At 35.1% G+C, this 25,411-nt stretch overlaps 1 protein-coding gene across 6 annotated transcripts in view; it reads left to right on the top strand.

The window, feature by feature from the left end:
• MEF2A (myocyte enhancer factor 2A) overlaps positions 1 to 25,411 on the top strand; it is a 174,109-nt gene that overhangs the window by 58,374 nt on the left and 90,324 nt on the right. For all 6 annotated transcript variants that reach the window (XM_058542341.1, XM_058542340.1, XM_058542346.1 and 3 more), the window contains exon 3: positions 12,641 to 12,832. In XM_058542341.1, the coding sequence (XP_058398324.1) occupies positions 12,779 to 12,832 (54 nt within the window). In that variant the 5' untranslated portion in view covers positions 12,641 to 12,778. The remainder of the gene's footprint in view (positions 1 to 12,640; positions 12,833 to 25,411) is intronic.

Raw genomic sequence — 25,411 nt, 5'->3', positions numbered from 1 at the left:
ACCGACGCACTGCTTGGTAAGCCATGCTGTGGCGGCGTCCCATATAAAGTGGAGGAAGATAGGCACCGATGTTAGCCCAGGGCCGTCTTCCTCAGCGAAAAGGGAGGAGGATTGGCGGATGTTAGCTCAGGGCTGATCTCCTCACAAAAAAAAAAAAAAAAAAAAAAAAAAGGTATAACCTTAGATACCAACTTGACATTCGATTATTGGAAATTAATTACAAGATAATATTTTCCGTTTAATTTTTTTCCTGATTTCTATTGTATATTCAGAAAAAGGTATTAATATGTTTCAAGGGAAGTAAATATGTGAAATAGCAGGCACACAGTAGATAAAGTACTGATTTTATTTTTTGATCATAAATATTAACATGTTATACCATGCTTGGAAATACAATTGTTAGTAGTAATAATGAATCACTTTCCCTCAAATATTTGCAAATGTATAGGATTTTATTCTAGCCTCGTGTCGTACATACAATGTGTGTAATTTCAATTTTCCTGTTTATAAAACAGTTACTTTTAATTAGAAATTGTCAGTACTAAAGGTCATGCAACTAGTTTAGTGACATGTTTAGGGCTAGCATCCAGGATTTCTCACTCAACTTGTAATAGACCTTCTCAGGCAGATAATGCTTTGAAATTCCAAGCATTCCCAATTGTGAAGAAAGAGTAACTGGAAATTGCACAAAATGCTAAAGTAGAAGGAACATTTCAGTAATGTTTTAAGTTCATGCTTTCTGGCTTGCAGGATTTTTTTTTTCCTTCTTAATTTTAAAAGTAGCCATTAGTTTTTGTTGTTTGTAATAAGTTTTTTTCTTATCACAACAATGGTGTTTATTTTAGAAAAATAAAATGAAATAATCTTTAAAAACTGTCCACAAGTTATTAATTTTGATAACATGAATATACGGTGCCATCTTTTGTCTGTGCACATCTCTGTCTACAGAATTTATAAAAGCAATATTAGAATTATATATTTTCTGCCCACAACAATATATTGTGAACATTTGTTATAAAATGTTTGACCTTTTTAATAGCTACAATATTATATAGACAGGTCGTCCCTGTATGCTTGTGTAGTATTTTCCCTCAATGTTTTCACTATTTTGATTGCACTGGGATGCACATTCATTTACTTATAATTTTTGTCCTTGTCTTATTTCCTTAGAATAAATTCTTGAAAACAGAATGTATTTTTCAAGGGAAGCTGAAAGTCAGATATCTTTTTGAATTTTTTTTTACTGTTGGCCAAATTGTTTAAAAACCTTACGTCTAGATGATAGTTTGGGCTGTTTGTCGTTTGCAACAACAATAATGTTTTGTTCCTTGGGGCTTTTGTTCTCTTTTCATTTTGCATTTTATCCCTAGGTGAGCACATTGTTTCCCACAACATTAATATTATCTCTATGCCCAAGACTCTCAAAAGCATATTTTTAGCTCTAATGTCTGAGTCTTATATCTAGTTTCCTATTTGACATTTCCAGTTATACAGTCCATGACCATCTCAAGTTAGTATGTCCAAAATTGAATGCCTAGGTTCCCCTCTTAAAGAAGTAATGAATCATTAAAGATTTCCTCTTGATATATACATGTTTATTAAAAGGGTTCAGTTGTTGATTGCACGTAGTTACTTTTTTTTTTACCAAGTTTATTTTAGTAGCTTTTGAAAAAATTTAGTACACAATTGATTTGTCAGAATCATCAAAAGGGAGTGTTCTGCTGATGAGCGCAAAGATTGGTGTTTATTTAATAAGGGCCAAGTTTAAAAAGTAAAGTTCACCCTCTGTTTAAAGTCCATACTCTTAAAATATTTATTTAAGCAATAGGGTTCTTTAAAACAGTAAACAAAATTGATTTAAAAAGACTAAACATCGACGATTAGTGTTAGTATGAATTGGTCTGAATCAGCTGCTAGATTCTATGATATCTCTTAAATTAAGACAGCAGAGCCCATATTGGGAATCTTTTCTTACATCTAGTTCCTGATTTTAAAACAATGACATATAAGACAAATTTCAGTTAACTGAGAATTCAGTTTAAACTAATTTTTTACTGTATTAGTGTTGCCTGAATAAAGATACAGGACTTGGGATTCAATTAGATTCTTTTTTTTCTCCCTAGGATAAGATATATTACTTTCTCTTTGGGAAAAACACCCATTTGTGTTTGCTAAAGATAAGTTTTAGTTCTAAAGGTAGGTTTTAAATATTGCCATTTCCATTAAAATTCCTTTAACTTTATCATATAGAAAAATCAGTACTCATTTGACCCAAAGAGTTAGTGGTTAGCTTGAATTAATAAAATCTGAATCCTGTAATTATTTTAAAGGTTGTATACATACTTTTTTTTGAGTATTTTTTTTTTAATTGTGTTAAAATATACATAACATAGTATTTACCATTTTAACCATTTTTAAGTGTGCAATCCAGTGGCATTAAGTAAATTCACATTGGTGTGCAGTGATCACCACCATCCATCTCCAGAACTTTTTCATCATCCCATATTGAAACTCTGTACCCATTAAACAGTAACTTCCCATTCCTCCCTCCCTCCCTCCCATCCCTGACAACTACCGTTTTACTTTCTGTCTCTACGAATTTGACTACTTTAGGTCCCTCATATAAGTGGAATTATATGGTATTTACCCTTCTATGACTGGCTTATTTTGCTTAGCGTAATATTTTCAAGGTTCATCCATATTGTAGCATGTGATAGGATTTCTTGTTTTAAGGCTGAAAAATATTCCATTGGATGGTTTCTGCCTTTTGACTATTGTGAATAATGCTCCTGTGAACACTGGTGTTTACAATATGTTATTCAAGTCCTTGCTTTTCAGTTCTTTTGCCTATATACCTAGAAGTGGAATTGTTGGATCAAATGGTAATTCTATATTTACCTTTTTTTTTTTTCAGTGAGGAAGATTCACTCTGACCTAACATCTTTGCCAGTCTTCCTCTTTTTTTCTTGAGGAAGATTAGCCCTGAGTTAATGTCTGTGCCAGTCTTCCTTTATTTTTTTTTTGTATGTGGGTTGCCACCACAGCATGGCTTGATGAGTGGCGTAGGTCCACTCCCGGGATCAGAACCTGTGAACCTGGGCCACTAAAGCAGAGTGCATTGGACCCAACCACTACACCATGGGTCCAGCCCCTATATATAACTTTTTGAGTAACTGCCATACTGTTTTCCACAGCAACTGTACCATTTCACATTCCCCAAAATTGCATAAGGATTCCAATTTCTCCACATTCACATTGACGTCTGTTGTTTTCTGGGCTTCTTTTCTTGTTTGTTTGTTTTGATAATAGCCATCCTTATGGGTGTGAAGTGGTGTTTCATTGTGGTTTTGATTTGCGTTTGTCTAATGCTTAGTGATGTTGACCATCTTTTCATGTGCTCATTGGGCATTTGATATCTTCTTTGGAGAAATGTCTATTCAAGTCTTTTGCCTCTTTTTAAAATAAGGTGGTTTATTTTTGGTTGTTGAGTTTTAGGAGTTCTTTACGTATGCTAGATATTAATTTCGTATCATGTATGTGATTTGCAATTATTTTCTCCTAGTCTGTGGGTTGCTATTTTATCTGTTGGTAGTGTCCATTGACACTTTTTGACATTGGACCATATGCATGGTTTTATTTCTGGGCACTCTGTTCTATTCCATTGGTCTATGTGTCTAGTTTTTATGCCAGTACCATACTATTTTGATTTCTGTAGCTTTGTAGAAAATTTTGACATTAGGGAGTGTGAGTCCTCCAGCTTTGTTCTTCTTTTTCAAGATTGTTTTGGCTATTTGGAGTCCCTTGAGATTCCAAATGAATTTTAGGATGGATTTTCCTATTTCTGCAAAAATCATCATTGGTATTTTGATAAGGATTGCATTGAACTTGTAGATTACTTTGGGTGATATTGACATGTTAACAACATTAAGTCTTTCAGTCTGTGAACATGGGATGTCTTTCTATTTATTGTGTCATCTTTAATTTCTTTTATTGATGTATTTTAGTTTTCAGTGTACGAGTATTTCACCTCCTTGACTAAGTTAATTCCTGAGTATTTTATTCTTTTTGATGCTATTGTAATGGAATTATTTTCTTATTTCAGACTGTTCACTGTATAGAAATGCAGCTGATTTTTGTGTGTTAATTTGTATCCTACTATTGTGATGAATTTGTTTATTAGTTCTAATGTCTTTATGCAGTCTTTAGGGGAATTTTTAGGGGATTCTACGTATAAGATCATGTCATCTGCAGAGATAATTATACTTTTCCCTTTCCAATTTGGATGTGTTTTATTTATTTTTTTCTTGCTTAATTGCTCTGGCTAGCACTTCCACTACGTTATTTAATAGCAGTGGTGAAACCAGTCATCCTTGTCTTGTTAGAGGAAAAGCTTTCAGTCTTTCACCATTGAGAATGGTGTAAGCTGTAGGATTTCCTTATATGACTTGTATTATGTTGAGGTATTTTCCTTCTATTCCTAGTTGGTTGTTTTTATCATAAAAGGGTATTGTATTTTGTCAGATTCTTTTTCTGCGTTGCTTGAGATGACCATGTGGCTTTTTCTCCTGATTTTCTAAGTGTGGCATATCATATTAATTTTAGTATGTTGAATGATCCTTGCATTCCAGGAATAAATCCTACTTGGTCATGATGTATAATTCTTTTAATATGCTGCTGAATTTGGTTTTCTAGTATTTTGTTCAAGACTTTGCATCAGTGTTCATAAGGGATATTGATCTGTAGTTTTCTTGTAGTGTCTTTGTCTGGTTTTGGTGTCAGGGCCATGCTGATCTCATAGAATGAGTTAGGAAGTGTTTCTTCTCTTCCTTGGGGAAGGGTTTGAGAAGGATTGGTGTTAGTTCTTTAAATGTTTGGTAGAACTCACCAGTGAAGCCATCAGGTCAAGTACTTTTCTTTGTCAGGAGGTTTTTGATTACTAATTCCATCTGCTTACTGGTTATAGGTTTATTCCACTTTTCTATTTCTTTTTGATTAAGTGTTGGTAGGTTTTGTGTTCTAGGAATTTGTTTTATCTAGGTTATCCCATTTGTTGGCATACTGTTGTTCATAGTACTCTCTTACAATATTTATTTCTGTAGAATTAGTAGTAATGTCCCCACTTTCATTTCTGATTTTAGTTGAGTCTTCTCTCTTTTTCTTAGTCCATCTAAGCTAAAGGTTTCGTCAGTTTTTTAAACCTTTTGGAAAACCAGTTAATGGTTTTGTTGATTTTTTTTCCTTTTGTTTTTCTCTTCTCTATCTCTCTCTCTTCTAATCTTAATTATTTCCTTCCTTCTGTTAGCTTTGAGTTTGTCCCTGTGGCAAAATCACGTCATCGTAATTACTATCTATAGCTTTAAAATAAGTCTGATAAATGATGGTGTGTGTGTCTTGGCTTTATCCTTCAAGGTAGCCTTAGCTACCTTGTACCTTTGTATTTCCAAATGAATTTTAGAATAATCTTGTCAGTCCCTGCATGCAGTAAAAGAAAACCTATTGGTATTTTGATTAAGATTGCATCTTACCTCTAGATTAATTTGGGGAGAATTGACATCTTTACACAATTGAAACTTCTGAGAATCTGCAAACATGAATTTGTTTATTATTTAGTATATTTTAAATTTCTCTCAGGATGAAAACATTTTTTGTTTTCTGTGTTTTGTTTTAGGTAAGTGAAATAATAACATCTTTTATTTTAATTTTTTTTGCCAATGGGAAGGTTCCAGTATAGAAGGAAATTTTGAAGTTGCAAGAAAGGAAGAATTGCTGGAGTCAAGACCTGAACAGGAAGGAAGGCAGAGTATGTGAGATAGATGCTGATGGGTTGATAGTTGTGATGGCAGGAATGCGAGGAGCTTGTCTTCTGATTGCTTTTTTTTTTCTGTCAGTAGACTAAGTAGCAAGGTCATGAGCTGAAGGTGAGGATGAGGGATGAGTGTTGGAGACATGAGGAGAGCGAATATAACATAAATATAAATTGGAATTTAAATTGGAGTATAAATTGGAAAATGGAAGCTTGCTGGGCAGTATGAAGGGAATATTTAAGGTTTGAGTTCATGATCTTAGTCACATTAATTAGCCTGGTTAGCGTGGTTGTTTATTGTCTAGCCAGATTCAGCTACATGGGAACAGGCCCTCGGGGGTAGGTTGGTTGGTTTGTTTGTTTTTGTGAGGAAGATAAGGCCTGAGCTAACATCCGTGCTAATCCTCCTCTTTTTGCTGAAGAAGATCCGCTCTCAGCTAACATCTATTGCCAGTCCTCTTCCTTTTTTTTTTTTCTTTCTCCCAAAGCCCCAGTAGATAGTTGTATGTCATAGTTGCACATCCTTCTAGTTGCTGTATGTGGGACGCAGCCTCAGCATGGCCGGAGAAGTGGTGCGTCGGTGCACACCCGGGATCCGAACCCCGGGCCCCCAGTAGCGGAGCGCGCGCACTTAACCACTAAGCCACGGGGCTCGCCCAAGGGGTGGAGTTTTTCCAGGAAATGGGAGGAGGAGGGAGAGCAGGGGCCAAGGGAGTGAGGGTATATGAAAATTAAAATGGATAAGGAGGAACTATAAGGAACACAAAGTGGGTGAGGGACAGTGAAAACGTGGTAGGCTTAATAAATTGTAGGACCTGGAGGGGTTAAAAGATTGTTGCAATTAGGTTATTAGAGTGTGTAAGCTGGAAATATAGGAAGTGTTGGTTAGTTATACATGCCAATTTAATTTCGTTATAAATAATTTACTGTACTGTCAGATACTTGTTGGTTATTTGTATTAGTCTTCCTGTGATAAATATGTGTATAGGACAGTTAAGAATAACAAGTCCATATTCCTTTATCTAAGACCTTTGAGGCCAGGTATGTTTTGGATTATTTGTTTTTTTTTTTCTCTGTTATCTTTTAGGGACTTAATTTTTTATTAGTCCTTCCAAAGAACTAACTTTTGGCTTTGTTGATCTCTGTTGTATGTTTGCTTTATATTTCATTACTTTTTGCTCTTACCTTTATTTCTTCATTTGTTTCTGAGTTTAATTTGTTCTTTTTGTAACTGTTTCAGATGGTTGCTTAGAACATTGGTTTTTGATCTTGCCCCATGTATGTATTTTAAAGCTATAAATTTCCGTCTTAAGCATGGTTTTAGCAGCATCCCATACATTTTTGATATGAAGTATTTTTAATAGCATTCCATTCAAAATATGTTCTAATTTTCGCTGTGATTTCTTCTTTGACCCATGGGTTATTTAGAAGTTTATTGCTTAATTTTCATATATATAAGGGTTTTCTGGGTATATTGTTGGTATTAATTCATAGCTTAATTTGTCTGAGGTCAGAGAAACATGTCTGTCCTTTGAAATTTGTTAACGCTTAGTTTATGGTCCAGCATGTGGTCACTTTTGGTAAATGTTTTTTATGCACTTAGAAAGAACGTATTTTCTGCAGTTGTTAGGTGTAGTGTTCTGTATGTCAGTTAAGTTGTTAATTGTAAAGTTCAAATCTTTTTCTCTTTCTTCTGGTCTGTTTCTTGTTTTGGTGTTCTTGTTCCATCAGTTACTGAGAAAACTCTGTTAAAGTCAACTTGCTAGAATCATGGACTTTGCTTAGTTCTTTTGGTGTTGGCTTTATATATAGGGCACATCCTTGTTTCTTAGCTGAAGTTTATTTAGAAAAAGTATATTTTTACACCTGCAAAATTCAATACAATATTTTAACAAACTGGTGTATGGGAAAAATCACAAATTATATTCCAAATGCAATTTGTAGAACATTAGAATCACATATAGACATTTTGAAGCATGTGCTGAGTGTCAGAAGAGGGAATGTGCATCTCTGATGTTGCTGGCGATAAGAAAGATGGTACAATATTATAAGCCTTTGAGCTATTATCTGCCATGTGTGTTTGTCTTGAATAAGTTTCTAATTGCCTTTCATATTTGGCCTTAAGTTTGCCTAGATTTCTAGAATGCACAAAAAGTGTTGAGAAAGTGTTCAATTGTAGAGAAGGAAGCAAAGCTAGTGAGAAAGTTATTGCATATGAAGTCATGTAAGCATTTTAAATCCTAACCATGATAAATGGACATTTTATTGTTTTAGTTAAATTTTAAAAGAGAAATTGTTGGGCATTATGAGTAGTTATGTAACATAATATTTTCTGTTTAAAATAATGGAAAATAAGCTCCTGATTAGAGTTTTGCCCTGAATATCTGATTTTCAGGAACAGATTCCTGACTTTTAGTGTTGTTAGGTGCATTCACATTTAAAATTGCTGTATCTGCCTGGTGATTTGAACTTTTATTGTAATGAAATCTCCCATTTTATCTCATTCCATGTATCTCTGTGTATCTATCTCATACATTACGGTTGAGTATGAAAAGTATAGCCACATAAGCTTTCTTTTGGTTTGTTTTACATAGTATATCTTTCTCCTTGCTTTTACTTTCACTCTTTCTCTATCCTTGTGTTTAAGATATATCCTCTGTAATCATCATATAATTGAGTTTTGTTTTTTTAAATCCAATTTGGATGATTTATTAATCCATTTTTTCCTCCTCTATTAGCATTTTAGCTGTATATACTTTTATTGTTCTTGCAGTGGTTACCCCAGAGATTACCAATGCATCTTTGACTTATTGAAGTCTAAAGTACATGAGTACTTTTTCCATTTCCTAGTCAATTAAAGGATTTTAGAACACTTTAACTTCATTTACTACTCTCCACAATTATGTACTATTATTGTTGTGTATTTTAGTATTTTAAATTCCACAAAGTGTTGTTACTATTTTATTTAGTCAGTATTGATTTAGAGTTACTCACATATTTACCCTGTTCATTGTACTTCATTTTTTGTGTGCATATCCAAGCTGTGTCTTGGATCCTTTTCTTCCTTCTACTTGAAGTAGTCCCTTTAGTGTTTCCTGGTAACAAATTCTGTATTTCTGTTTGACTAAAAATGTCTATTTTGGCCTCATTTCTAAAGGGTATTTTTTGCCAGATATAGAATTCTGTATTTCTGAAGGGTATTTTTCGGGTAATTCTCATTTCTGAAGGGTATTTTTTGCCGGATATAGAGTTCTAGTTTGGCATTTCCCCTGCTCCCGGCACTTTGAGGATATCATTTCATTGTCTTCTGGCTTATTTATGTAAAGAAGTTAGCTATAAATCTTACTGTTGTTCTTAAAGTTAATCTTTTTTTATTTTTCTGGCTGCTTTTAAGATCTCTCTCTGTCTGTCTGTTTCTCTTTCTCTCTACCTTCCCCTTTTCCCCTTTACTTTGCTGTGCCTAAGTGTGGTTTTCTTTTTTGCTTGGAGGCTTGTAGATCTTCTTGAGTCTGTGGCTTGATGTCGTTGATCAGTTTTTTTAAAGTTTTTAACTATTATGTCTTTAAATATTTCTTCTTCCCCATATCTTCTCTCTTTCCTTTCTGGGACTCCAATTACAAGTATTTTGGATCTTTTCTTCATGTTTCATAATTTTTTCACACTCTTTGCTGTATTTCCCATTCTTGTGTCTTTTGGGCTTCACTGTGGGTAGTTTCTTCTTTCCTATCTTTTTGGTCATTGATTATTTCTTCAGCTATATCTGACCTATTGTTAAACTCATTCATCGATGTCTTAATTTCTGTTTTCAAAATTGTATTTTTCAATTCTATATTTTCCATATTTTTAGTATTATCTGCTAAAATTCTTTGTTTTTTAATTCTTTGAACATATTGCTTATTTTAAAGCCCTTTTCTGATAATGCTGTTATCTGAATTACTCTGGGTCTATTTCAATTGCCATTTTTAAGCTGATAAGAACAGATACTACACTTAAATTTAGCCAAAGGCTGAGAAGCGATTCTGTTGCCATTTTTAAGTCTTGGTTTTCAGTCAGGTCTTGACTGGTTTTTTATTTTTAGACTTTTTAAGTGAAAAATTATAATTTGAATTTCTAGGTGATATCTTTTTGCTGATAAGATTTACTTTTGCTAAAATCTTTTGAGATTTTACTAGTGTGCAGCTAGGCTAATGACACTAGGTAGCCCAGACTACCTTAATCTAATCGGGGATTGAGGTGATCTGACACTGTACTTCCCTTCTTGTGTCGCCTGGTCTGTTTCTGGGTTACCTTTATACCTAGGGTGTAGTCTTTTGGATTCCCTCCAGATTCCTGGTGTGTTTACTGGGGCAGGCCCTAAATTAATTTTTATGCCCCCACCCATAGATCTCTTGAAAGCTCTGCTTAGCTTCTCAGCCTCTCAGCGGGTGTTTTAAGAATCTACAAATGACTCTAGGGGAAAAATGAGTCTAAAGTCTGGTTTCATGTGTTTCTTTCAGATCTCAGCCCTGCAAATTCTCACTGTCTTGAAAGGTATCTAGTAGTTTTAGACAGATTACCTTTTGCTTTGCTTTTCTAGTTGTTCTCAGGGGAAGGTTGGTTTGAAACAACCTACTGCATCATTGTCAAAAGCAAAGTACTCACGGGCTGGCCCCGTGGTTTAGTGGTTAAGTGTGCGCGCTCCGCTACTGGCGGCCCAGGTTCGGATCCCCGGCGCACACCGACGCACCGCTTCTCCGGCCATGCTGAGGCCGCGTCCCACATACAGCAACTAGAAGGATGTGCAACTATGACATACAACTATCCACTGGGGCTTTGGGGGAAAAAAGGAGGAGGATTGGCAATAGATGTTAGCTGAGAGCTGGTCTTCCTCAGCAAAAAGAGGAGGATTAGCACGGATGTTAGCTCAGGGCTGATCTTCCTCAGAAAAAAAAAAGAAAAAGCAAAGTACTCGGATATGTTCTAGAATTCAGAATTTTTCAAATTATACAAGATAATACAGTGCATATACCTTTTAGGCGTTAGTGTAATATCTCTGCAGTGAAATGCATGAATAGTTATCTTACTACAGTGCGAGTAAGTTACACCTACTTTTTTTATAACGGGAGTTAGATACAATGTGATCTGTTAGGGAACATGATTTGGAGTAAGCCAACTTCTATTGCTTATATTGCAGTCTGTTGAGAAAACAGAAACATTCTACAGCACAGCTGCTTGTTTGATTAGTTCCCTCCAGTGACTAGCCATCTTTCAGTTCCTCTAATGTTCCATGCTTCCTCTTGTCACAGGGCTTTTGCACATGCTATTCTCTCTGCCTAGTATGTACACTGTCATATTTGAGTATGAGGCATGTTCTCAGGGAAGCCTTCTCTGACCCATGAATTTAGGTCAGTTAAATGAACTTTTCAGCTTTGAATTGTACAAAGTCATTTATATGATGGTTTGATTAATGTCTGTTTTCCCCTACTAGACTCTGAACTCTGTGAGATCAGAATTCATGCCTTTTTTTCTTGACCATTTTATCCCGTGCACCTAGTTCAGTGTTTGGAAGTACATTTTTTGCAAGTAGGTGATCAATTAATACATTACCAGTTGTTAATAGATGATCAGTTACTGTTTGCATGAATGAAATAAAAGAATGAATGAGAGAAGGTATGTAAGAAATGCATGCTGATGATAATGATGGTAGTGATAAGAATTGAAAAGCTCATTGCTTTTGAACAAAAGCCAGATTTAATCAGACACTGGATTTGCACAGTACAATTGAAGTTTTGTAGATATACATATAGAATTTTAAGAATACTTCAATAAAATTCCCCTGAGAATTTATTGTGAATGTTTTAGCATTTGTCCCCCATTCCTCTGTAAATATTTTATTACGTAAGTTTTGAAAGCACTAGGTTTTTGACACAATTGTCATTCAGAGCAGGGAAGATTTATATCATCACCAGTCATTTTACTATAGAGATAAATGGAATTAAAAATCCTCGTTCTTGAAGGATTCACAGTCTCAGAGGAAAATGGACTTGGAATTTATACACACATACTCACGAAGTAAGGTGCTGTGGTTTATTCTACCAAGAGGAATTGGTCTTGGCTTCATCAGGGAGATGACATTCGAACTGATATGGAGGAGTTCATTAAATGGCTAAAGGAATAGTATTTCATTCAAGTGTACATTATAATGAAAGCATATAGTGTCTTCGTAGATAGACAAATAGTTATTTTTCTGGCGGCTAGGGCAATTTGCAGGAAGAATTAGAAGTAAATTGGGGTTATCCACAGTTTATTAGTTCATCCTTTGACATGGAGGCCATCAGAAGCTTTTAAGGATAGTCTGTAATGTTCAAGAGAAGTGCTGGAGCCAGTCTCCCTGACTTCTTAAGCTCTGCCCCTTACTGTGACCTTGGACACATTACTTAATTTCTCTGTGCCTCAGTATCCCTATTTATAAAACGGAGATGATAATTTTAACTAACTCAGAAGATCGCGGTTAGGGTTGAATGAGTTAAGACATATCAAATACTTAGAAAAGTGCCTGACACCTAGAAAAATCTCAATAAGTGTTGGCTCTTGTTGTTGCTCTAATTACACGCATTGAGAAAAACTCAAAGGTTGTAACTGCACTCTTTCAGCCAGAACTAGAGGCACAAAAACATTCAAGAGATATTTTGGGGTAATATTAACAAGGCTTCAACTTATTTACTAATTTTATAAAACCAGAAATTTCAGCTAATAATGCTGTGTATGTACAGCATAAAGCAAGTTTGAAATTTGTATAACATTTCATGGTTTGCAAACTTATAGAACTTAAATTTTCTAATTTGTGTTTTCTTTTAGATCTTATAGAAAATTTCAGCTGTAGCCCTTGGACTAGAAGCTGAAATAATAGAAGCTGTGTACGATGCATTAGGGTATTGAAGAAAATTAATTTTTGAATTAAATATTTGGAATATAAGAAAGGAAAGGTGACTGAAAATGGGGCGGAAGAAAATACAAATCACACGCATAATGGATGAAAGGAACCGACAGGTAAATGAAAATTTTAATTTATCTATTTAATTGATGTAAATATTTTTTTAAAAAGGAGCACAGGATAGAATGGTTGAATTTTTCTTTAATTTCAAGTCTAAATATTTTTATTTCGAGACTAAAATAAAAAATTTTAGCAATCAGAAACTTTTGGCTTTTTATCACGTGCTTTAAAGAAACTTTTTTTTCTTATTACAAGCATCATATATGTTAATTATAGAAAACATAGGCAAAAAGAGAAGTAAAATCACTGCAGTTCCACCACTACCATTTATTGTGTGGATTTATCATTATTTAGTGTTCTGTACATTTGATTGATTGTTAGTTTTCTATATATTGATTATTATTTTAAATTATCACCTCTGTTTTCAGAATTAGGTGATACCTTAGTTATCTACAGTTATCAGTGAATGTCTTCTGGTCAGTTAAGCTTTCTGGTTAATCAACAAATAATGAGAATTTTTTTACAGCTCTTATCATCACAAATATTTCTAAACATTTATGTATATATCTCAGCTTTAATTGATAAAATATATAGAACTTAATTTTGAGTACCAGTGTCAGTACACTCTTAAAAATTCAGGATAATTATGATACTGATACATGAAGACCAGAAGTTGTACGAGTTTTGAATACCAGAAGTTGTACGAGTTTAGAGCAGGAGCTGGCAAACTATGGTCCATAGGCTGGCTGCCTGTTTGTATAAATAAAACGTTATTAGAACACTGCCATGCCCATTTTTTTTTTACATATTGTGTGTGGCTGCTTTCCCGTTACAACATAGTTGAGTAGTTGCCCCAGAGACTATATGGCCCATAGGCCTAAAATCTTTACTCTCTGGCCCTTTAAGAAAAAGTTTGCCAACCCCTTGGTTTAAAGGAAAGAAAGAAAAATAATTTTATAGAATATTGTAAATAAACTATTAAGCATATGCAGGAGGGAGAGATGCTGTCTCTGGAAAGGCTGCATATCAGGAAATGTTTCGAGAACAGCTGGTATCTAGAAGCTTACCAGGAACAGAACAGTACTGAAGATGTGTTCTGCAAAGTCTGAGTAGTAGTTCACCTGGTATTATGGATGTAATTGGAGACAAAACTTAACTGAGTATCTGGTAGAGAAGTTAGTGGGAGTGATTAGTGTTGCTGATAGACTGAAGTGAAGAGGGCCCTTGTTTCAGCTCGTGAAGATTCCTTAGCTAAAGTGTAAGGCTCACATAGTATGATGAAGGTTGATAAAATGGGGAAGACTGATAAAATAACCATTCCATCATTGCAAAGGAATGATACTAAGCAAGGTTGCAAGTAAATTTTCCTTCACAAATCTGAAGATTGTGACATGTAGAAGAGGCATGGGGACTTGCTTCATGAACACATGCAGTATAAATGTAAAATAGGGTTTATTAGGGAATAACACAAGCAGACAAGTAGCAAAGCACATAAGATCTCCTGAGCTCTCATTATCCCACAGAGAGTTATGTTTAAATTGAGCATAGAGAGGCTGGATCTACCAGTGGAAAGGACGCCACATGTTTAGAGGGAAAGGGGAGCTAGGAATAGGTAAGTGGCTGTGTAATGGAACTTTTAAGTTAGAGAATTGACCTTGTTAAAAAGATGGAGCCTGCCACTATAGCTCAGCAACTAGAATTAGCTTAGCCTGTTCCTACCTTAAATTTACCTGCCAAGTCAGCTTCTTTCCAAGCTGCCAAATAGGGCAAGGGTATCTGAAATTCTCCTCAGATGAGTTTTGGCAAAGAATGCAGAAAAGATATAGAAGAGGTGGTGGGCAGTTTCCTTTTCAGGTTAGATTAGGCACAGGCACAATTTGTTATAAACTAAAAGAGTATCTTAATTTTACTGACTTTTGAATTTGTGGGTTCTGAGTTAAAAGTTTCATTATTCTTTCATTAAGAGGTGAAAAACTGTTTCTATGCAGAAGAAAAGAGAGATCATTTATTGATCCAAATATGAATACCTACTATATCCGAGAGACTGTGTTAGGTACTGGGAACTCATTAAAAATATACAGCCTACGTAGGAGATTTAAGTATATGGCAAATAGAAGTAAGCTTAGATGATGAGAGGGTTTATGGAAAGAACTAGCAATCTCTGGTGATGGGGTAGTTCAGGAGCAGTTACTGAAGGAGGTAATAGCAAATAGAGTTTTGGATTACTAGAGTTTTTGAGCTAATAAAGATAAAATCACACTTCAAGTCATTGAAACAGCAAATGAAAATGTCACTTGGGGGTGACACTATTCTGCACTTAAAGAGCTGCTTCATTTCACTTCACTTTCACTTGGAAGCTTTCACTTCACTTTCATTTGGAAGCTTCTGGTGAAACTTGGTGTTTGTCCTTCTTGGTCTCATACAACTTCTTTTTAAAAAATAAAGTTTGTATTAAAGTATAACGTAAAGAAAAGCCCACAAATCCTGAATGTGTGCCTCAGTGAATTTTTTCAAAAAGAATATGGTTATGTAGCCAGCATACCCCAGAAACACTCCTTGTCCTGTTTCCCAGTCATTATCACCCTGTTCCAAGGAAGGTCATTAACCTGACTTCTAACACTCTAGGTTAATTATGCTTGTTGTTGAATTTACATGAACAGCACATGTTCTTTTGCACAAGATTATGTTTGTGAAATTCATCAATGTTATTGGTGCATGTAGATATGTATGTAGATATATTTTGTGCATTTTCATTGATATATAATATTCCCTTGTGTGACCAAAACACAATTAATGTATATATTTATTTATTCTGTTGTAAATCGACTTTTGGGTTGTTTTTTACTTTGGGCCTATTATGAAGAGTGCTGCTTTGAATGTTCTTGTATATGTCTTCTGGTATACATGAATACTTGGGTATATACCTAGGTATACAGTTGCTAAGTAATAGAGTATACATATCATTGGCTTTAATAGCAGTTGACAAAGGGTTTTCTAAAGTGTTTGTACTAATTTATAATTTACACTGTGCTGGCAGTGTGTGCGAGTTCCAGCTGCTCTAAATCTTCACCAGTACTAGGTATTGATTGTCCTTTTCATTTTGAGCGTTCTGGTAGGTGAGCAATAGTAACATTTTAATTTTAAGTTTCCATGATGTCTGATGAAGTTGATCACCTTTTCATATTTTTATTGGCCATTTAGATATCTTCTTTTGTGACTTATCTCTTCACTTCTTTTCCTAATGGGTTGCCTGCCTGTCTTTCTCTTATTAATTAATATATAGTCTATATATAATCTGAGTGTTTTGTACATTATATGTGTTACAAATATCTTCTCTCACAACATGGCTTGCTTTTTCACTTCCTTAATCTTTTTTATTTATGAATAACATTATTTTAATGTCTAGTTTACCTTTTTTTTTTTTTTTCCTTTATGGCTAATGCTCTTTGTGTTATGTTTAAGAAATCTTTACCTTATATAGCATGAAGATATTCTTCTATGCTTTCTTCTATTGTTTTACCTTTCATGTTTTAGATCTATTATACATTTGAAATTTATTTGTGCATGTGGTTTGGGATGTAGGGGTCAAGATTTGTTGCTTTCCACTTGAATATTTAGTTGACCCAGTACAATTTATTGCAAAAACCATCCTTTCTCCATTGCATGACAGGGTTGCCTTGTCATGAATCAAGTAACCATATATGTGTGGGGCTGGTTTTCTATTTTGTTTCATTTGTCTATTTTATATCCTTGCTCGATTCTACACTATTTTAATTATTATAGTTTAACATCTGGTAGTGAAAGTTGTCTACTATTATATTCTGCAGGGCTGAGGAGCTATTCTTGCCCTTTTTCATTTCCAAATGAAGCCAAGTGTCAGTGTTCACCCAGAAAAACAAACCAAAAAAACTTAACTAGAATTTAGATTTTTTTCCATTGGATGTATGGATTGATTTAGGGAGAACTGAAATCTTTACAATATTATAAGTCTTGTAATCCATGAATATGTTTACCTTTCATTTGGTTTTCATTAATTCTTTCCATAATGTCTAATGGTTTTCAATGTATAGGTCTTGCACACTTTTTGTTACATTTATTCTTATGTACTGGATTTGTTTTAGTATTATTACATTTTTCCCCAATTTTATTTCCTATATGATTGTTGCTAGGTATATAAAAGTATCGTTCACTTTTTTTTATATTGACTTTGTGTCCAGCAACCTTGCTAAATTTACTTATTTCTAATAGTTTATATGTGCATTCTTTTTGATTTTCTAAGTAAACAATTACATTGTCTGTGAACAGTGATGGATTTATTTTTTCTTTTTAAAATCCTTTAACTTTTATTACATTATCTTGTTGTATTCTATTAGCTAGGACCTCCAGTACAATGTTGAATAAAAGTGGAGGTAGTGAGCATCCTTGTCTCATTCTCGTCCTTTGAGAAAAAACATTCAATATTTGACCATTAATTGTGATATTTACTGAGAATGTTTTTTAAATATACTCTTTATCAGAATGAGAAAGTTTCCTGCTATTTCTAATGCTGCTAGTTCTTATCCTGAATTGGTATTGAATTTTATCAAATGCTTTTTCCTGCATTTATTTAGATGATTCTATGGTATTATTCTTCCTTGTATTCTTTAATGTGGTACATTGTATTGGTTGATTTTCAAAAGTTAAAGTATCATTCTTGAAATAAACCTTGTTTGTGATGTATTACCCTTTTTATATACAGTCGGCTTCATGTTCGCAGGTTCCGCATCTGCGGATTCAACCAGCCATGGATCAAAATGCCTGTGATGGCTGTGACTGTATTGAACATGTACAGACTTTTTTCCCTTGTCATTCCGTAAACAATACAGTGTAACAACTATTTACATAGTGTTTACATTGTATCAAGTATTATAAGTAATCTAGAGGTGATTTAAAGTATACGAGAAGATGTGCATAGGTTATATGCAAATACTACACAATTTTATATAAGAGACTTGAGCGTTTGCAGATTTGGGTATCCATGGGGGTCCTGGAACCAGTCTCCCCGTGGATACCAAGAGATGACTGTACATCACTTGATTTGATTTGCTCATATTACATTTTGAATTTTTGAAAGTGTGTGTAGGTGAAATTTGTCTGTAATTTTTTTCTCTTGTAATGTCATTGTTACATTATGCCAGGTTATGCTGGCCTTATAAAACAAGTTGGGAAGTGTTCTTTCTTTGTTCTCTGGAGAAGTTTCTATAATAGGATATTTCTTCTTTAAATACTTGGAAAACTTGACTGGTAGATCTATTTGTACTTGGAGTTTACTGTGTGAGAATTTTTTTAAATATTTAATTTCTTTAATAAAGAGTGATTTAGATTTTTCTACTTTTTCTGTCAATTGGCTAAGTTGGGCTTTTCAAGGACTTTGCCTATTTTATTTAAATTGTCAGTGTTATTGAAGACTGGTTTATATGCTCTTATTTTCTTCATATTGCTCATACTCTCTTTTTATATTCTATTTCCCCTTCCTTATATTGTTACTTTATGTCCTTTTTTTTGATTAGTCTTGCTGAGAGTGTATCAGTGTTTTGAACCCTTTCAAAGAATGAACTTTTTTAAGTTTGGTGTCTTTATTATATAGTTGTTTTAAATTTCATTTATTTCTGCTTTTTCTTGATATTACCTTTCTTCTGCTTTTGGACAGTGGTTCTTTTACGTTTCTTCAGATGGAAGCTTAAATAATTGACTTTTCAGCCTTCCTTTTTTTCCTAACAAATTCATATAGAACTACATTTTCCCCTGTAGGCAGCGATTTAACTGTCTCACTAGTTTTAGTATTTTCTATCTTCATTATTATTCTATTGAGAATATTTTCAAATTTATACGGGTATTTCTTTTTAAACTCATTCATTATTTAGGAATGTATTGCTAAATTTCTAAGAAATTAGAGATTTTTTTATCAATTTTTAGCTTGATTCTGATATGTGCAGAGAACTTAACTCCAAATGACTGTTGTTGTTTGAAATGTGTTGAGCCTTGCTTTAGGACCCAGCTTTTGGTAAGTTTTGTTAAGTGTTCCATTTGCACTTGAAAGACCACGTTGGTTACAGTGATGTGTGTATGTGAGGCGCTGGGGGAGGGGAGAGAGAATTAGATTAGGTGCTTAATTGTGTTTTTCAGATCTTTTGTACTTTTTTGATTATTTGACTGCTTGTTCTGTCAACTACTGATAGATAATCTAGGGCTGTATTATGTCTTGGGCTAAGATTGTGGCTATGTCTCTTTCTCTTTTAGTTGTTTTAGGTTTTACTTTATGCATTTTGGAGCTATGTTATGAGTTGCATATAAATTTAAGCTTGTGATATGTTCTTGGTGATTGGCTCCTTTAGCATTATGAAATGTCCTTTTTTCATCATAAGTGATAATGTCTGCCTTAAAGCTGACTTTGTTCTGTTTTGGTATACCTTGTATCAGCTTTCTTTTTCTTAGTGTTTGCATGGTATATCTTCTTGTATCTTCTTACTTCAGCCTTTGGTTATTCTTATATTTAGGGCAAATCTCTTCTAAGACTTCAGCTTTTTATCCCATCATATAATCATAGTTCTTTTTAAGCAGGTGTTTGTTTATCTTCGTTTGAACACGTCTTTGTTTACCACCCTTTGAAAAACAACTTTATTGAGATATAATTCGCGTACCATACAATCCACTCATTTAAAATGTACAATTCAGTGCTTTTTTACTATATTCACAAAGTAGTACAACTGTCATCACTGTCTGCTTCCAGAATATTTTTATCACCCCTAAAAGAAACCTCATATTCATTAGCAGTCACTGTCCATTCCCTGCTCCTGCATACTGTACACCCAGCTGTAGGCAACCACTAATCTGTTTTCTGTCTCTATAGATGTGCTTATTCTGGACATTTCGTATAAATGAAATCACACAATATGTGATCTTTCGTAACTGGCTTCTCTTGCTTATCATAGTGTTTTCGTGGTTCATCCATGTTGTAGCATGTGTCAGTACTTCGTTCCTTTTTGTGACTGAATAATATTTCATTATATGAATATACCACATTTGTTTACCCATTCATCAGTTGATGAATGGATTGTTCCCACTTGTCGACTATTATGAATAATGCTGTTTTGCACATTCATGTACACATTTTTGTGTAAATATATGTTTTCATTTCCCTTGGACGTATACCTAGGTGTGGAATTGCTAGGTCATGTGGTAACTCTAAGTGTAGCATTTTTTTTTTTTTTTTTGGTGAGTAAGATCAGCCCTGAGCTAACATCCGATGCCAATCCTCCTCTTTTTTGCTGAGGAAGATTGGACCTGGGCTAACATCTGTGCCCATCTTCCTCAACTTTATATGAGACGCTGCCACAGCATGGCTTGACAAGTGGTGCGTCAGTGAGCACGCAGGATCTGAACCTGTGAACCCTGGGCTGCTGAAGCGGAGCACGCGCACATAACTGCTGCACTACTGGGCTGGCCCCCTAAGTGTAGCATTTTGAGGAACTGCCAGCCTGTTTGCCAAAGTCGGCTGCACCATTTTGCATTCTACCAGCAATATATGAGGGTTCCAGTTTTTCCTTATCTGTGCTAACACTTGTTATTGCTTGCCTTTTTGTCTATAGTTATCCTAGTGGGTGTGAACTGGTATCTCATTGTTTTGATTTGCTTTTCCCTAATGACTATGCTGAGCATCTTTTCATATCCTCATTGGACATTGTAAACCTTCTTTGGAGAAATATCTATTCTGATCCTTTGCCCCATTTTTTTTTTTTATTGAGTTGTATCATGTTCATTCTGAAAGCTATTTTCATTGGTTATAGAACTCTAGATTGTCAGTTATAGTCTCTTAATACTTTGAAGCAGCTGTCTTTCATTTTTTATCATTTCTGTGGAGAGGACAGTTTTCAGTCTTCTTTTTTTGAAGATAATGTGTCTTTTTTGCTCTGGTTCTTTTAAGATTTTTACTTTTTCTTTGGTAGTAAGTTTTTTTTATTGTGATGTACCTAGGGGTGCGTGTCTTCAAATATTGCTTATACCTCCATTCTTTTCTTCTCTGGGATTCCAATTACATGTAACTTGGACCTTTTAACTATGTCCTATATATTTCTTTTAAAGATTTTATTTATTTATTTATTTTTTCCCCCCAAAGCCCCAGTAGATAGTTGTATGTCATAGCTGCACATCCTTCTAGTTGCTGTATGTGGGACGCGGCCTCAGCATGGCCGGAGAAGCGGTGCGTTGTGCACACCCGGGATCCGAACCCGGACCGCCAGCAGTGGAGCGCACGCACTTAACCGCTAAGCCACGGGGCCGGCCCTGTCCTATATATTTCTTATGCTTTTTTCTCCCTGTTATTTTTATTCTTTTTTTTATGTCCTTTAGTTTGAATGTTAGTTTCTTGTGTCCTGTTTTGTAGTAAGTAATCTGTTTTTGGTGTTCTAGTAATCCTTTCCCTGCTTTTAAAAAATTAGCTCTTAAAACAAGCTAGTAAGTTCTTAATTTCTGGTGTTTTCAATTCTAAAATTTCTTTTTGATTTTTGTTTTTACAGATTTCAATTCTCTGGTGAAATGGCCCATCTTTTCATGTATTTTCGCCATATTTTCCACTATTTTTTTGAAAATATTAATCATAGAGTCCTGGTCTGCTAACTTCTATATCTGGATTACCTGTGGGTCTATATCTGATCCCTTTTTCCCTTTGTTTTTGATTATATAGTCCTTTCTTTTGACACGTCTAGTAGTTTTTTATGAGTGGTCAGACATTGTATTTGAGATATTATAGATATTCCATATTGTTACCTTCCTGTAGAAATGGTTTACCCTTTCCTCTTAGCCATTGAAATTAGGTACTGAATATCTTTGACCAATTAGGAATTGACCTGAGTGGAGGCTAGGTTGCAGGGTTGTTTTTTTTTGTTTGTTTGTTTTTGGTGAGGAATATTGTCCCTGAGCTAACTTCCATGCCAATCTTCCTCTGTCTTGTGTCTGGGATGCTGCCACAGTGTGGCTTGATGAGCAGTGCATAGGTCTGTGCCTGGTGTCAGAATCCGCAAACCCCAGGCTACCAAAGCAGAGCACGCAAACCCATCCATTATGCCACTGGGCCTGCCTCTAGGTTGCAGTTTTGGTGAAGCTTTTGGTAATCCTTCAAGGAGGCTACCTTAGGGAGTAGTCCTCCAAGGCTTTCAACATTGATCTCAGAGTGTTCACTGGACCCAGTCCTTGGGGCATTTCTTAAATTTGAAACCTTGTCTTCTCAGCATAGGAAGATTACAGAAAACTGCTCTGCTTTTTTGAGACTTTCTGCTTTTTTTCATTTCTTTAGCCTCCTCCCCTATGCAGCCTCAGAGTGATCACTTCAGTTTCTACCCCTCCCTTGTCACTGGTATGTAGGCCCCTGGAGTCTTCAGTTTTGTGGCTTCAACCCCCAAGACAAAAACTCTCTCTCTTTCAGCAGCAACCCACTGCCCAAACAAAGGCTAGATTCTTAGTCTCTCTGTACCGTACCCAGAATCAGTAAATGCCTGTGGGGGAAAAGCAACTGCAGAACACCCTTTCATGTCTTAAAGGTTCTCACCCCTCTAGAATCTTGGCATCTTCAGCCCTTCTTGCTTCAGCAGCAACTAACAGATATTTATTGTATTTTATCCTGTTTCTCTAGTTGATGTCAGTGGGTTCTTTGGTCTTCCACCAATTACTCCATCTTACTTAGAGGCAGACATCCTCATATACTTTAAAAAGAAATGGAGAGAGTAAAAAAATATATATATATGTTTTAAGGTAAAATAGAGACAATCTCAAAGACTGTTACATTTATTATGCAGAAGTAGTATATGTCAGTTCTGACATAACTTGCTGCAGATATCTTTCCTCGTAAAAGAAAAAAATTAGAAATTTACTAGCTTTTATAATTTTTCCTAGTCTCATTCTTCTTTCCTTCCCAAAAGTAACCCCCATCATTAATTTGCTTTGTATTTTCTTTATGTTTATTATTTCAGCTGATATTATTTAATATTGTTTCAACATAGCTTAAAATTTTTATATAATAGCATTATCATCTTCACTTGCTTTTTCACTCAATGTGGTGTTTTTGAGATTTATCTGTGTAACTCATTCATTTAGTACAACTAGTTGTAGGAATGAATATGCCTCAATTCATTCATCAGTACTTCTACCAAAGAACACTTAGATTGTTTCCAATTTTTTACTGTTACAAGTGATGCTACAGTTACATCTGTGGACATGTCTCCTTGTACATGGGTAAAAATTTCTCTGTGATAAATATTTAGAGAAGGAATTGTTGGGTTGAGTGTGTCCATTACAGGTTTACTGTGATGTTTTCAAGTTGCTCTCCAAAGTGGTTATACTAGATACACTACAGTAATTTATGGGAACTCCTATATCCCTATATGCTGTGCCTTTCTTCCTTTCTCTCTTTCTCACTTCCTTTTTTCATTTTATTTTACATTCTTTTCTGATCTAATGAAGGTGAAAAGTTACCTGTTTTTGTGGTTTGCCCATTTTCTGGTGGGTTGTTGATCTTTTTTTTTTCTTAGAAGTTCTTTATATATTCTAGATATTAATTCTTTATGTCTTTTATCTGTTTCAGATAGTATCTTTCAGTCTTTACCAAAACTCTTTGTAAACATTTTCATGATAGGACTTACCCCACAGTGTTTTATATTGTCTTTACCAATAGATTGTGAACACTGAAATGTTTTAAGGTTTGCATTATTTCCTAAATCATCAGTTTTAGTTTTTGTAAATATTGGACTTCAGAGAAGTGTGTACTCTTTAATTTTTGGATCCAGGATTCTATGTATGTCTATTAGGTCAATCTCATTTTGTGTTCAAATCATCTATATTTTTTGTGATTTGTTTGTTTGTTTTTGGCTCATTGAGACCTATCAATACTTGCACTTACCACAATGGTGGATTTGTCAGTTTCTCTCTATTTTATTAGTTTAATACTTACTGTTTTATATATTGGGACTATTTCATTAGGCTCATACATATTTAAAGTTGTTATACCTTCTTGATGAGTTTTTCAATACATATTGACCTTCTCTATCCTTAACAAGGTATGTTGGTCTTAAATTTACTTTGTCTCACATTAATATAGCTACACCTTTCTTTTGGCTAGTATTTTCTTTTTTTGTGTGGGGGGAAGAAGATTAGCCCTGAGCCAACATCCGATGCCAGTCCTCCTCTTTTTGCTGAGGAAGATTGGCCCTGGGCTAACATCTGTGCCCATCTTCCTCCACTTTATATGGGGTGCCGCCCATAGCATGGCTTGACAAGTGGTGCATCGGTGCTTGCCCAGGATCCGAACCCGCCAACCCTGGCTGTGGAAGTGGAGCACACGCACTTAACCGCTATGCCACGGGGCTGGCCCTGGGTAGTATTCTCTTGATAGGTCTAGTTCTTTACATTTATTTTCAACCTTACTACGTCCTTATGGTTTAGGTATATCTTTTGTAAATAAGATATGGCTGGATTTTGTTTTTTTATCCAGTCTGATGATATCTCTTGACTTGCCAGTTTAGTTGCATTTTATTCTTTGTCATGTTTTGTATATTGGGACTATTTTATACCGTCTTAGTTGACTATTGCAATTTGTCAGAGGGCCCCCGGCACCAAAAAAGTCACAGTTAATTGTATCACTCCTCATATCCATAAAGAACTCCTCGGATTGCAGCTTTACACTGAGTCCCCCAGGGAAAAAGCATTGGCAGAAGATACTTGCTCTAGATCTAAATCTATCACCCTTGGAGGTTTTGAGTAAGAGTAGTAGGGAAGTTAATGCCAGAGGTTAGTTGATCCCTACCTGTGTTTTTTCAGCTCTTATCCCCAGCAGTGCTTCTGTGATGCCCTGATGTTTATTCTGCAGGATATTTGTCTGCACCAGCACTGCTGCCAGTCCCTGTTGTGAGGTGGCAGGCATTGAGTATCCCAGGCATGGAGATGAGAGGCACAAGCTGAACCCAAACTGCTCTTTTTAAAACTTCTCATAGCCCCACTGGCTATTTCTTCTCCAGGCTACAAGCCTCTACACTCAACACTCTCTGCCCCCCAAGTACATAGTCCAACATAACATCTGGTGCTTCTCACATTTTTCTCCATTATTCCTTAGGATTTGTTGACCTTAAAGAAATAGACAGCCAGTTATTTCTCCAGCAAAAATGGGTTTATTTGGGATCAGCAAAGAATTGTAGTTTGGGGTCTGCAACCATGGCGAGCCACATGGAAGTCCCAGCAGCAAGGAGAGGAGAAACTCTTTTGTAGAAGAGAAAAGAAAGTTGGGAGGGCTGTTGTAAACAAAGAGCACAGTAGAGGAGACTGGGAGTTCGAAGAGTAGTGGCTTTTCATTGGCTGAGCTTCTTGCAGGTCAACAAGAGGAAGTCTTTATTCTTCCTGTTGGGCTCTGTTGTCGAGGTAGGGTGTGAGAGCTCCCCCTTCTGGCCTCCCGACTCTATTTTAAACGAGGTTTCTGTATTTTCAGATTCATAATACTTTTAGTTCCACTGGCTTAATTCTAGGGGTAGATTTCTGTGTCAACATCTTGTCAGGAATCTGAATTTGCTATTTTTTTTATATTGTTAAAATTAGTAATCTTCTATTTTGTAATC

Source organism: Diceros bicornis, chromosome 5 (genome assembly GCF_020826845.1).
Source record: "Diceros bicornis minor isolate mBicDic1 chromosome 5, mDicBic1.mat.cur, whole genome shotgun sequence".
In the NCBI taxonomy this organism is placed as follows: Eukaryota; Metazoa; Chordata; class Mammalia; order Perissodactyla; family Rhinocerotidae; genus Diceros; species Diceros bicornis.
The sequence above is the reverse complement of the archived record's forward strand: the minus strand, read 5'-3'. Positions and strand labels throughout refer to the sequence as shown.